Source organism: Calliopsis andreniformis, chromosome 9, assembly GCF_051401765.1.
Source record: "Calliopsis andreniformis isolate RMS-2024a chromosome 9, iyCalAndr_principal, whole genome shotgun sequence".
Lineage (NCBI taxonomy): Eukaryota > Metazoa > Arthropoda > Insecta > Hymenoptera > Andrenidae > Calliopsis > Calliopsis andreniformis.
Window position 1 is genome coordinate 4,003,694 of NC_135070.1, and position 15,697 is coordinate 4,019,390.

General features: G+C 30.9%; 1 protein-coding gene across 1 annotated transcript; it reads left to right on the top strand.

Moving 5' to 3' along the window:
• The first annotated feature begins 6,724 nt into the window (after window positions 1–6,724).
• Window positions 6,725–10,649, top strand: LOC143183274 (protein Fer3). Its single transcript, XM_076384791.1, has 4 exons — window positions 6,725–6,898; window positions 8,497–8,651; window positions 9,303–9,462; window positions 10,244–10,649. The coding sequence occupies exons 1-4, from the start codon at window positions 6,851–6,853 to the stop codon at window positions 10,394–10,396; spliced, it is 516 nt and encodes a 171-aa protein (XP_076240906.1). The 5' UTR covers window positions 6,725–6,850; the 3' UTR covers window positions 10,397–10,649.
• The last annotated feature ends 5,048 nt before the right edge of the window (window positions 10,650–15,697 follow it).

Here is a 15,697-nt window from a genome sequence, read left to right on the forward strand (position 1 = left end):
AGACTTTGTTATAATTTTGGCGAGTCCTGTAAAGATTACGTTTAAATACTTAAACGGAGCTCTGTGAAGGTTACGTTTGAATTTTTTAATTTCTGCATACTATCCTGTAGAAAACAATAAATATAAACAAGATTAACTTTCAAGTGCTTTTTTAAAAGAAAATAGAATTTTTAAACTCCTTTTCTACGTATTTAAAACTTGTAAATCCTCGAATCATCGCCGAGGTTCGAAACATTCCTCTTCCTTGCATTGTTTTTCTTTAACATTTCTCATTTTTTGTTGTACGTACGTACATTTCAATTTTTTATAACTGTAAAATTCAGAAAAAATTTGATCTGATAAAGAATACACACAGAAGCATACGAAGAAATTTTAAATTCGTTGAAATTGACATTTTGACATTTCCCTTTTTTCCTTCATTTGTATTCAGATTGTGTGTACCTCATATTAGCTTTAAAGAGAACCATTCTTTCTACTTCTGTTAAATATTCAAAATGGAGAAATATAGCACAGTAGAATTTCGATTGTACGAAATACCACGAAATTCAAAGCTGAAGCTTCCTTTTGATAGGTAGCTCTATTTTCGTCACGAAATTACTACTGTTTCACTGTTTAAGTCTTATTGTTAGCCGATATCTTAGTGGTCAATATTCTGCTCTTATTATTACTCTCATTATTATTACATCCAATATGCGCATCCCTAAATAACAGAAATCTTGAATATTCGAAGTTTAGTTAATCGACGTTCTACTATATTTTTATGTTTATAATTAAATTAGAAATTCTAATTAGCTTATTCTTAAGATTCAAATTTCAATATTATCACTAATTTGGATATTTTAATCCAGAGAACTTATATTGAAGTCGAAATTATCACCCAGTTCTAATTTAGTTAAATAAGTTTAGTCATAATTGAAATAAAGAACGTCTTAAGTATAATAACAGAAAGGTAACAGATGTGAGCCTGTGACCACGTTAAACTGCATTGATCCCTTTGTTAAAATCGCCTAAATGAAACAAGTTCGCAATAGGATTGAATTTGCCCTGTTTCACGGAAATCCTGTGACAAATCCGTATATTAAGCAACGAGTCATTGAAGAACGGTAGAAACCCCTGTGACGAAATCGTGTAATTTTTGACAGCGGCGTGACCCTGTTGCGGGGTTCCTCTATTGTTAGGATCGCATCAGAATTAGATCAGATGAACACGTGCAACCATAAGGGGATGATCCCGAGTCTGACTTTTACCGCCCTTTACATCATCGCAGATATTTGTCAATTATTTGTCTCTTTCATTTGAAAACAATGCAAATGTCCATGAGAAATCGTAGAACTTTTATTAATTAGGTTTTTATTCTATGCTGCCCAACTATGGTGAAGAGCAGTAACTACAAAAAAATGTGAAACTAAGATTTTTGCATCTATGGATAATTTTGAACATTTTGCATCTTGTTTGAAATAAAGTAATAATGCAAAATTTATCATTATTTAGAAAAAAAATTATTTTAAGGAAATTTTCTTTTTATCACTTTGTTTTCTCTGTCAAGCAGTCATAAGATATGTATAAACATTTAATACATGTAGAAAATATTTTATATGTTACAAAAAAACTTTACGAATTTTATAATGCTCTATCGTCTCGAGCAAAACAATTGACTTTGATTTTATGTTATACCAAATATCCTTTACTCTAGAAAACCTGGAAAATCCAGCCATGAAGCATTTCAGCGCCGACGCTCAGAGCATCGATCCACAGCGTCAGCTTGCAGTTATGGATATACATAGTGCATATTGTCGGACTCGAATTAAAGATCAACCAACGCAGTTTGTGGGTAGAAATCTACAAATTAGAAATATATACATCACGCTACGTGAAATATTAACAACTGATATTAACGGATACCAAAAAGGTATAAAAACATATTGTTCATGGGAAATGTGAACTGGCGTCTTGTAGACTACATTTGATAGTATATTATTAACAATGTGTTAAGATCAAGAGGTTATTTCATTGTAAAATATTTAAGAAAAGTAATTGTTTTGTATTTTTTTTCAAATTTGCGATCATTGTTTGATTAATAATTACAAATAAAAAAGGTTTCGTAATTAATAAAATATAGTTTGTTTCTTTGCACTGAACAAGAGTTTGGCGAACAAGATTTAAAACGACAGATTTTTGCACAAAAAGGAGAAAGAGTAATCTAAATGAAACATACATGTTTAAGAGGTAGATACTAGATACATACATGTACCATCTTGGCGGATTAAAAAAATCGAAAATCGAAACTTGTGTTCGCTGTTTTGCAAAGTTTTATAAGTGTAGAATATTTTAATAAAAATATTTCTTGGTATTGTTAACAGTTGATGAAGTTACAGCATTGAAAATGACTACATCTTACTATTCGAAATTCGAAGTAATGTGAACTTAAAATTTCTCTAAGTCACAAATTTTGGCCTAAAAGGGAGCAAATCTCCAAAACTATTTATCCGATTAACTTCAAATCTGGACGCGTTCCATAGTGGTCATCTATAATATTGCTTAAAATTTGTTTTATGTTTTAATTTATTGAAATGTCATGAACATTTAAAGTTGACCTATTCAGTCAAAAAAGAAATTTTTTCTTTAGAATGCCGCCTTTTTCTTGTTTGGTTTAAATTATTGAAAAATTTGACGTTAAATTTTAGATATTATAGAGTTTTGGAGATCTACTGGCTCAAATTTCACGAGGTTCTACACGACAGTAGATATAATGTTGTATCATTCCACCATTTTGTAACTTTAAGTAATAAAGGCTGTACTAAAATAAACATAAGACAGTGTTTAACATCTCCTAAAAGCAATCCAGTTATGTTACTGAATGATTATCATTAAGACTAAAGCTTCGAATTTATCTATTCTTCTAGACTTTTAAGACGTTTAAGGCGGTGTACTCTCTTAAGTAATTAAAAGACGATATTGTTTTAAGAGAAAGTAAAAGAATCTACATAGTGAACAAAAGTTTAAATATGACAGTAATAACACAACGACAGTGAAGAGTGATAAGGAGCAGGGGATGATCTCGATAGGATGACTGCTCGTGACCGAATATTAAATAAGTTTGTGCAACCCCCGCTTCTCCAAGCAAGCACAATGCGATTTGACACGCGGATGTTTATACGCTTAGAAGGGAGAACTTCGCGTCAAGTGAAACGACTAATATCTATTTAATTAATTCGGAAGGGGCGCACACCCCCTCAACAATATGCTACCCTTCCGAACAGATTTTGTTACGGCTTTTTGAGTGATCCTGTTATGGAGCCTCGTTTATGAAGCAATTTGTCTTGAAACATACGCTGTACGGAAACGTAGATATTAGGTCGGTCGAAAAATACAAAACTTACTACTTTGTTTTTTCTCAGACGTATCAAAAAGAGGTACCTGCTAGTAGTCGAAAATACTCATAAAAAATAATGAACAATCAGTTAAAAGTTGAAAAATAAATTAGTTTTAATAATAGCAAGCAAATTTTTTGTAAAAGAATTCGGTAGTCCTTTCTTATTAATATACTGATGATCGCTAGTTTTTAAAATCACATAAAATGACGCCAATATTAATGTAATATTTAAATTGTATTTCAAATAGTTTTTTATAATAACTGGTCGGAATTATTTTGTTGTTAATATTTTGATTCGATACAGAAATTATAAAACGTTAAGTTAACTGAAGTATTTTGTGGATAATGGACAGAGTTGAAAATATACAATTTGGTAAAATTTGTTGTTCTTTCTTTTAAGGAGGCATTCCTCTTTGAACATTGCAAAATTCAATAATTTTTATGAATTTACTTAAAGCAAATACTGCGTCCAATATTGTGATTTTTTATAGTTTGTTTAATTATTTTTTCTTTGTGCATAACAATTTTTGCAAGGTTTAATTAATTTTTTCTTGTTATTATCTCACCCACAATAAACACGTGTTTGAAAATCATATCTCGCTGATGTAGATGATTGGAGCTCTCAGGATGGGCTAAAACAAGATTCTTAATCAGTATATTTATCATTCTTGTCAATATCAACATTATAATTTTGTGTTGAGTTTATTGTACTTTTTCATTAAAAAATTGCCGAAAAAAGACTAAACTTTAAAAATTTTCCACTCAAACATTCACGATTTTATTAATTTTCAACATAAATTATTTATTTTGGTATAGACCACGAAAAAGTAGTTAAATAAATTACAAAAAGAATTACAACGTTAGACATAGCATTCATTTAAAAAAAATTCATAAAAATTGTTAAATTTTGCAACTTTTACACAGGATAAATATGTATCATTATAAGGTCTCAAAAGAATGAGTTATTTCTGTTAATCAAATTCGTATACATTTTTTTTAATTTTGTTGAAAATTAGAGTCGACATTTCCATAATAACTCGTTTTAAAATAAAATAAAACTAACACAATATTGTTAACAATATTTGATCGACCAAAAATTACCTAATATAAACGTAGCTTTACAAAATCAATACTATAACTTTCTGCAAATTGTTTTTCGGTAAGCGCTTAGCATACATATTTTATGATTTTCAATTGTTTCCCTTATAGGTATTTGTACATACTCCATACGATACAGTATGTGCCACGACAGGTGACAGAAATTTTAAGGCGAGGTTCTACATGCTAATACAAGAAAGGTCTAAGATACGCATGCAACGTGTCTGACTCGGAACTTACATATTCCACTGCCTTCTCTGTGTTCAACTTGGCTAATGCATGCCGGCTGCAGAATAAGTTATAAACCAGACATACATATTTTACAGAAATTTTAGACGTTTGTTCAATAATCAATAACTTTGAGACGAAGTACCAAATTCCATTTCGTCATTCTTGATTTACACCCTATTTTGACACGTAGAATCACCCCTTAAAATTTCTGACATCTATCATTAAACACCGTGTATAGAAAATATTTATGCTGTCAATAATAAGATAGCAACACCTACAAAAGCTATAGTAATGAGCATCCTATTTTATCCGACTATGTACCTCGTTTTATCCAATTTTTCCCCATATACCTACATTTTCGTCTCTACTATACATTTCTTTAACACATTATTGATAGGAGGCGTGAATCAACGTTTTCGATGGTTCAATAAAAAATTTACATTCCTTTAAATACCTGCACATATTATAGCATTTAAAATTTTCTTAAGCTCACTCCCTAAAATAGTTCGGATTAATAAAAAATAATATGTTTCAGAGATAGACTCGATTGGATATTCCAACCCCCCAACCTTCAACCCCCTTCGGGGCTTTAAGTTTTACGTGTAAAATTCCGTAAGCGCAATTCCGCCGATATTCCAAATTATTTAGCAAACTTTTTCAACTGTCTACTTGCTCTTTTCTTGTATTTATTAATCTATTGATAAATAAAAGTAAAAGACGCAAACGCAACAGCTTTAGAATTTCAGTTAAGGTTTTTTAAGAACTCAAAATTCTGATTTGATGCTTCAGCAAGAGAAACTTTATAATATAAAACAATTTACAGCAAAAGACGCAATAACAAAGACATTGATCATCAATAAAAACAATTAAAGAATAATATTTTTAGCTAAATGAAGAGCTTTGGTAAAGAACTTGGAAGAGCGATGGAGTTGCCTTTACGGGATTTTACATGTAAAACTTTAGAACCCTGAGGATATGATTTCTCGTTATCAGATCGGGCCAATTTTTTACACATATTACTTTTTTATTGGCCAGAACCGAAAAAATTCAGAGGTTAAAAAATAACCACTTTATGCACATGTATGCGACATACATATATTTCAAAAAGTGTGCGAGAACTGAGATAGGATCCACTTCACAGTACACTGTTAACAATATGTTAAAAGTGTTTTCTTATTCTCATCACTGTTGCTTTTGACAAAATTTCCAATATCAGATCTTCTCAGAAAAGCTTTCCACTGTTTATATACTGATTACACCTGATGGGTCGCGGAATAATAGATATGCAACTGATAGGTAAATATTATACTATTCATTGCCTTAAGTATCCAGTCGTAAGAATGATATTACTAAAATTTGAGAGAAGATTAATAGAAGAATACGAGCACTATAAAACGAACATAGAAGATATAAAACAAATGCATTACTGCGAGTTACAATCCAAGATCCAAATCATTCAAATTTTGATAAAGTTTTTAACAAATACGACATACCATTAAAAATGTCAGTATTCTGTCTACTTGCCATTTCTAATTTAAAAAACATGCACATACACAAAACTAAAAAAAAATCATTTGGTGATTTCGTGTTATCATTATAACATCTTCATTGAAAATGGATACTAAAAAGTGAAAAAAGATTCTTTCTTTGTATTATTCTGGAAGATCTCAAGAAGGTAGATACTAAATGCAATAATTTCAATCAAGTAGTTTGTTCATCTTTAAAATACCACGGTCGATAATCTCCCATATCGTTCATCAATCCCTACAGGAATGGGACGACTCACGGGGGTTGTTCACAAGCTCCGCCTGTTCCAACCCTCTCATCCAATGACCGCGTTTCACTGCAACTTCCTCTGGGGGAGGTGAGCCAATGGAAAGGTAGACCACGACGCAGACGTTTAAGAATGGTAAATGGAACGTACTTGTAGAGGGTGGCTTTCGAAAGGGGCGGGTTCGAAGTCGGAAGATGTCGACTCTCTGAACCGAGGGTTGTTTCGACATTCTCAGATCAAAGGTAACATCTCGCTGACGAAGTTCTATCTCCGTGATCTTCGCGGTTAAGGGGTGGCAAGCAACTTTTTTTTCATTTTTTTTCAACAAAGCGTTCTCTTGAACACGCTCTGCTACTGGATAGAACGCGCGGGATATGAGCTACACCGAACCGTTGTGGGAAATCAATGGAAATCAAGCACCAGTGGGTATCATAAGTGATTAAAAGTGATTAGTTAAAATTATTAATGTATCATTGAGCACGCATCTTCTCAAAACAGTGACCAACTCGGTGTTAATAGGATGAAGTGTAATAAACCCGCACTGTTTGCTTTAAATGTGTATACAGATGACAATACAGGGTGAAAAAAAGGGTTCATAACTTTTGGGGTAGACAGTATTCGCTAAATGGAATAGAAAAGTTCTAATAAACGTAGGTAAAAAACTAATATTTTCAATGTTATAAACAATTTTTATCGCGTGTAAACAATGGAGTATTTGTCTACCCATTTTACAGACGTATCATAACAGAGGATTATTTTAATATAAGTCGCGACGCTAGAGAAATGTTAATTATGTCTTAATTAACGACACAGTAGCTCTAGAAGTGAACAAGTTACTCATCGAAATGAAAACAAAAAGTTGTTTATAACTTACAAAAGAACAACCAGTAGTCGAAAATATTCAACGCGTATTTTTTTGTATCAGTGAAGATCTTCGTTAAGGGGGTGAAAATCACTTTCAAAGTTAAGAGTGGAAGTCATATTTTGCTTAATATTTCTGAAACCATTTGAAGTAGGAACGCACTTTATTACGTATTTTTGAATGTCGAATTCATCCGTATAAACAATTTTTTATTTATTTAATAAAGAGGGCAGTATTTATGTGCTTAAAAAGTATTCTTAAAATAATTTGTTCCAGGACAGTTTCACACGAAACGCGAATAAACTATAAACGCAACTATTTCCTTTACAATGTAAAGATTTTGATCTATTGCATCTACATACATATTTTTGAAAAACTTGATTAACATTTTACCCTAACATTTGATTGCTTAGCATTTATCTTAAAAGTGGTCAAAAATATTATTATCAGAATATTTTGTAAACAAATAGGTATTTTCAATAACTGTTCACACGGATGGATTCGACGTTTAAAGCTGCATAATTGACTAATTTAAAGTTTTTTTCTACATCCAATGACTTCCGCTACTCAAATTTGGGGGCGGTTTACACCCTCATAACGTGAATGTAAGCTGATATAAAAAATACATGTCCAATATTTTCAGCTGCTCTACAAACCTGTCAAGTTTCATTAAAATCGGAAATTGTTACTTAGGGTTGTTCCCTTGATAGTAAATATTAATTTTTGACTCATGTTCAATAGGACTTTTCTATTCTGTTTAGCGAGCATTATCTACCCTAAAAGATATGAATCCTTTTTTTTACCCTAAATACAGGGTGGATCAATTACTAATCAGCAATTTATTGCTCTAAGACTGGTTCATTCTATAAATTTCTGATTATAAAACGCAACAATATAAGTCACCTAATTTTACTTTTAAAGAATTGATGTCCGAAACTTTGACTTTGAATTCTATATTATGGACTTACCTTTTATTATATTCTAATTCTTTAAAACAAAAGTTTCTTTGATTCCATCTCGTTTTCTCAAGAATACAAATTCTATCTTGTACTTATTTCAGAACTTCGCGTAAAAGCTGAAAAATGTACAATGACTGTATTATTTATTGTTAATAGAAATAAGCACATTGATAAATATAAACTTAAGTAAATGAAATAGGTGATTACAGCGGATATGTCGCAATACGTAAGCAGTGAACTCGGAAGTTATCCAGTGTGGGACAGTTCCGTTTTGTATCAAACACCACCACCTACACATTCACATGTGAACGATCACGGATTATACAGGCAACCTTGTGCACTGCTGCATCAGAGGTAATTATGACTAGGAAACTCTGAAAGATAATGTAAAATAAATTGGTGATTGAACAAGTTATGTATTGCAATTTGAATCTAACACTCACATTGCAGTTATAATTTATAATATTGATGAAAAATATATAAAACAAGTTATCCATTGTAAAGTTATAGATAGAATTGTAGATATTGTTATCTTATAAAAAACATACCAAAGTGTCAAGTGGGATCCTGAAATCTATTTTAACAAATAACTCGAAAACTATTATAGATAGAGTAACTGTGTAAATTGGTGAAATGAATATTTTTTAACAACGCAAACGTTTTGTAAAAAATCCATTTGTTTAAATAATGTAACAAAAACAGCATATTTATGTTAATTTTTTCAGTTAAATGTTATACACTTTCTCAAATATTTGTTTATAAAAAGTCTACATATATCCAAGTATAAATTACGGATAAATTCGTATTTTGATCTTTACATTTCCTAAAAAGTTATTACATTATAACTATTTGAAATGTTCTTGCATGGCGTGCGAAGCAGAATACTTGAATCGTTGAGTTTTGAAATTATTTTAATCATTTAAAATTGCTTGTAGTGATTATACATATTTTTACGATATTTATCACGTATTCATTATTCTGTTATACATATATTTCCCATTTCAGTCGATATACATCGAATGGAAGGTCTCCAAATCTGCCGTCGTCCACCACAAAAAAGCCAAGACGTCGAGTGGCAACTGTCTCGCAAAGGAGAGCCGCTAATATTCGCGAGAGGCGTAGGATGTTCAACTTAAACGAAGCTTTTGATAAATTACGTAGAAAAGTGAGTACTCGTCACTATTGGAAAGATATTTTTTTATGTAACTTATGGTCATCCAAGTCATACTACTACCTTTTCTGTCAGCAGATGATAAGATTCCTTAGGACAGTCTATATTTTATAGTGCATAGAAGAGACATAGAACAATGCCTTTGTGAATAATACATTAAAGTTAAACAAAAAATTGTTTTTGATAATGGCAAATTGAATTTTTATTAAAGAATTCGAGTATTTTTAATTAATAAATCAATATTTATGCTACTTATATTATTTTGGAATATAATATTTACATACATACATAATGTATACAGTTTCAGAATTATGCATTGTAGCGGAAACGTCTAAAATTCACGTGAAATATGTCTGATTTCGAACTTATTCTACTACCAGCGTGCACTATGTACGTAATGAAGTCAAACACAGCGAAGTCAGTAGAATAAGTCTCCAGTCAGACACATTTCACGCGTATTTTAGACGGTTTCTCAAAAATTGATGGCTAAGAAACGAAGCCTGAAAAGCAATTTCGTTTCATTTGATTTTTGTCTTATTTTAACATATACATAGAATCAAGTCTAAAAATTTCTAACACCTGTTGTCGAATGCCTTGTGTATCTTTTTTATTTTTACTCTGTATCAATTAGAAATAAATACAATATTTTTAAAAAGTGTCATAGTATAGTGTCAGTCATTTTAGCAGTTTTGATAACATTGTTATTGAACATTGTTATACATATAAATAGAGAGGCATTGTCTTAATCTTTGTTCTATGATTTTTATATCTTTAGGTACCGACCTTCGCGTACGAGAAAAGGCTTTCAAGAATCGAGACTTTGCGTTTAGCGATCACGTACATTGCATTCATGGGAGAACTACTTGGGATAGAGCCGAGCAGTCCAAAGCCAGAATACATACCCAGAGAATATTATTTGCCAAATTAAATCTTCTAATAAGTGGATATAATTGAAATCTGAATGGATTCACAAAAGAAGCGAGAGGTAATTAAAATAACTCGCAGACTCGTTCATATGTTCAACTGGAAAATACAGATCAAAATTTAAGACACTGGTATATAAATATTATTCAGTATTCTAGATTTTTTAAATAGTTAACCCAACGTTTCATATTTAAATTTTCGAACGATTCGTGAAAAGTGTCAACTTTAGACGAAAAAAGGTCCTTAATTTTCAACTTTTTTTTGCATTTCACATGTTAGTAGTACATATTGTTGTAAAAAAGGACACATGCATTAGAGTCGAAATCTGCAGCGAAACGAGAATGTAGCGTTTAACTCTAGTCGATTACCGCAGTGTAAGGGTTAAACTGCGTTGTTAGACAGATCTGCTATAATTTTAAGAAAGCAAAATACGAGTATACAGGGTGCTTCAGAACTAGTGGGGCAAGCAGAAAGGGGGTAATTTTAATATGCAAAAATAAGTGAAAAATATAGAATAAAATTTTTTTGATATCGTGCCTGGTTTCCATACAAATTGAGTTTGAATTTTAATCGAGGATAAGTGTACTGAAGAACAGTTTAAGGGATAAGTAGCAAAGGGGGAATGCATCTAGTTTACCGTAGATACAGTCAAACCGTGAGTGTTCTCCTTTACCTCATGTACCTATCCTTCAAGCTCTCAGAATCGTACCTTCGTACACTTGTACCCAACCATAATTCAAATTCAATTTACTCAAAAATGAAGCATAATAACAATTTTTATTCTAGATATTAGATTTTTTTCATGTAACTAGTTCTGGAACATCCTGTATATTTAATGTATTTGTACCAGGAGTAAAAAATGTACAATTTATGCCCTCTACAATCTATATTCAGAGGGTTGAAGGAGTGATTTCACATGTCAGAATAAGACAAAATTCAAAAGCAATAAAATCGATTGTCATTTCAGTTTTTAGTTACTTGTTTAAAATTTGATCCGATTTGGTGTCGAATACTTTGTATATTTGGTAATTAATTGTCTCTTGAACGAATCTGTGAGTAATAAAAAACACGAAATCTCTTGTTACATTTTTTAAAATTAGTAGGCAACTCTATTAACACGTTAAGAGCCGGAGCTTACTTTGCTTGAGTTTGGTTCACGCTGCAGAAGTACCAGTTGACTGGTCGGTCTGTACATAGTTTGTAGAGTCTGGCGTGACGTTTAACGTGTTAAATAGGACTCACTGTATACATGATATTACATATGAAGCGTTTGAGGTAATAAAAACGAACTCAACAAAGACACGCTTAGAGAAAAACGCGTTTTAATCCTTGGAAAGCCGATTGTTTAGAACTGTTACACCGCCAAGGCAACAGGGGTAAAAAATGACCCAACATTGGCTTGGTGAAAGTTAAGTATTTTCCATAAAAGTGAGTTCAACAAAATGTTCTTGCATTAATATAGTTTTTTATATCATCTATCATTTTTCCACTGTTTGAATTGTGTCATTTTTGTAATACATGTGCTATGTGTTAACTGTTGTAAATCAATTTGATGAAACAACAAATTTTTGGTAAAATGTTGATTCTACTATTACTACCCCAAATGCTTCATATAACGTTCTTAGTGTTAAAAAATTATACGAAACGTTATTTTCTTTCGCCAATTAAATTGTAATACGAAAGCGTTAATTTTTGCATGTTATTTACATTGATCATGAATTAAAATTTTCTGTAAATAAGTCTGCTATTAAGATATGCTCCATAAAAATACATTAATCATTAATTAATGTTGATAAGTACATTCTCTTAAAAAGCTTTCACATTTTAATTAAGCAATATGCATCTAACACGGTAATTCGATGTATTCAACATATTTGATGTATCTATGCATTGTGTACATGTTATGATCGGGTCTTAAGGGGGTATTCACTTTTGAATGTGTCGTTTTTAGGCGATTTGTAGAATAAAAAATTATTAGGTTCTTATAGACCAAGGAATTTAATACGTTGCATGTTTATATATTTCAAGAAGGCACAATGCAATTTTTATGTCATTCTCTTTACTATTACTTATGCTTTATACACATTACCTGCAATGTATCATTTTAAATGATTTCCATGATTAAGATTCACGTTGACGGATTCATCTAAAACAGAAGAAAAAAACATTTTTTTCATAACAATTTTATTTTCTACAAGAGATAAAAAATCTATTGCAAATATTGACATAATTCTAATTCTAAAACACAGTTTCCAGAAAATCGTGTTTAAAATTTTGTGTGCAACATACATAGCAATTTATTTATAGCATAAAAAAAAAAAATCGATAAATGATATAAAGAAAAATTTTCGTATTTTCAGCATCTAAGAATGCTAATCTAAATGTTTACAGCAGCACATTGTTATCTTAAAATCGCTTGAACTTTGTCATTTCATTGAGTTAAGCTAGTAAACTTTAGAAATACATTTTCGAGATGTTACACTTTAAGAAAATGCAATATAAAAAAATCGATTTTATGATCCCTATAAAGGAGAATGCCCCCTTAAATTACAATGAGCGTAATTACTAAATATAAGGAAAAACATTAACACTAGAACTATGAAAGCCGCCAATAGGACGGATATGATAATTATTACATGTACATACACCCCCGTCCAAAAGTATTAGGACACTTGATCGGTCACGTCGGTAACGAATCATACTTAAAATGCCTAAAATTCGCATGAAATGTGTCTGACTGAAAGTTTTTCTACTGCTTACGTGCACTATTTAGCCTAGTCATACACAGCGACATCAGTAAAATAAATCAGACACCGAAAAATCAGTAGAATCAGGCTCAAGCCAGACACCGAGAAATCAGTAGAATCAAGTTCAAGCCAGACGCACAGAAAGTAGAATAGATCCCAAGTCAGGTAGAGAGCAGAATAAGTGGAATAACTCACAAGTCAGACACCGCGAAATCTCGTCTGACTTTAGCATGTGGAATCATCCCTTAAAGTTTCTGATCATTGACAATTTGTATTGTAAAATGGAAGTTCATTGAAGATAGTAGGTGTCCTAATACTTTTGGACGGGTGTATACATATCACTTTACATGTATGCGTCTTATATTTTACAAACGTTATTTCTTTTTTGATTAACGCTGCATACAACTAAAAAAAACATGTAAATAAACGTTATTTCTATAAGTTATATACTTTTTCAAAAACCTGTGATTTTGGCATTCGATTAAAAGTAGACATAAGTTAATCTCCGTAGTTCTAGTGTTAAAAGTTCCCATAGACCAACGTAAAATATTCACGGTGCTAGCAATTCGCAACAAATATTAAATATTGTTGTTGGATACAGTATGGACAAATCCAAAAGACGTCATGTAAGTACATGTATAATTCATTTGCGAATCAATCGCTGTGTATCGCTGTCATTGCGAATACTTCGCGTTGGTCTGTGGACACCTAAATGGATACTTAATCTTTATATGATTTTACGAAGTAAGTTATAATGCAGGAAGAAATTTTTCTTTTTCTTTCAAAAATATTAATTTTCGGTCAGAATTATAACTGATATCTAAACGATTTGTTTCTCACACAATCTTCATCTTACCCTGACATTTATTAATCTAATATCTATCATTAGGACTTTTAGTTCAATGACGTAGGTATGACAGTATTACATGAAATTCCGATTATAGTAATCGGTTTTGAATCATATCTTCCGCTGTGTTACAATGAACACGCATGTACATGTATACATATGTATGTATACAGGTATACGCACATCTAGTCACACAAAAATCACTTATCTTCACACATACCTTATTACTCTTTTCCTCACTGTCTTTGACACTCCTATACTTGGCTATCCTATATTGATATTTTTCCTCAAATATTGCTCACTATGCGCATTCATCTTCAAATACATCACTCATAAGTGAGAGGTGGCATGAATGAGACATAGTAATTATTTCAAAAACGGTGAACTTTCTTACGATAAAATTATGTTTATTTTAAAGCCATATTATGACATATCCAATTATATCTAATTTGAAGTCGCTATCAGTTCAAGCATAACGATGAAAAAGGTTAAGTTTTTCGTGCTTCGAACTAAAATTATTCCTACATTTTCGAAACTGATGAAGTATTGTTATCTTTAATACATTTCTTGATTATCACATTTGATCATATATTTCTTCAAGAATATAAGAACATAAAATGTCCGGTACCCTTTCTTTAACTTGGTATTTGAACAATTTAAATTTCCAATGTTATTGTCATACTTATGAATGGAACACATAGAGAATTTTATAGTTATTAAGATATTGTTGCTCAAACTAAATTATTTTTTTAATTCTGTTATTAATATTTTGAGATTATAGACTGTTTTTCAGTAAAAGAATTATCTTTCGTTTTTTAATCATAGAATTATTTTTATTTTTCAATATGTGTAAGTTTAATGTAAAATTTAAGATTGTGATATTTATGTAATCTAAGAAAAAAATCAATAATATTATACACAATTGTAATGCCTAAAGAAACAATAATTATAAAATTAATACCAATATTACCTTGTTTTATTTACACTATTCCATACGATAGAACCGATTTATGAATGAGACAAAATGTACTTTTTCAAAAAGCAAGAAATAAAGCCATTGAATGTAGAAAAGAAATTACTGATTAGAAATTTACTGTTTTTTTGTTACTTATCTTAAAGAAAAGTGTTCCATTCATGCCACCTAGTAGAATTGGAAGTCTCATCTAAATTTATATTCAACATATCAATCATTACGTAATACACGAATTACAAAATAAATATCTATGTACGTACATGCATATGAGCCAATATATTTTGTCGCAATTAAGTTTCATTTTTTCACTTATTGCATTCATGTTCTTTATAGTTTTAGCATTCCACCCGAATCTTATCTAATCTTTTATTTTCGCGTCGAAGTACTCTTGTAGTTTTAGATTAACTAGTTTTGTTTGTATAACTAAAATACGCCCGTACGTCAGAAAAGTTCGTTAAAGGCTCTATAAAAAAACCTTTTTTCGTAACAAGTAAGCTTTTACCAAAAACTAACGACATAAATTAACACAACGCGCGCAACTAAATTCATTTCAAAGAAACATGACGCGACATACGCAATGTAATTCCCTAGATTTCCTTGCATGCTTGCTGAAAAAAAACGTTCTCTATATTCTTTATAGTATTAGATTCGTATTGATATTATTTTTGTATCAGTATTATTGTCAGTGTTAAACTCGAAGAAATTTTGTTAGATCAAAAATCAAAAATTCAAACATAC

Coding starts and splice junctions, on each gene's coding strand:
- LOC143183274 (XM_076384791.1), top strand. CDS start 6,851: ATGAGCTACACCGAACCGTTGTGGGAAATCAATGGAAATCAAGCACCA. Junction 6,899..8,496: donor TCAATGGAAATCAAGCACCA/GTGGGTATCATA, acceptor TAAATGAAATAG/GTGATTACAGCGGATATGTC. Junction 8,652..9,302: donor TGTGCACTGCTGCATCAGAG/GTAATTATGACT, acceptor TTCCCATTTCAG/TCGATATACATCGAATGGAA.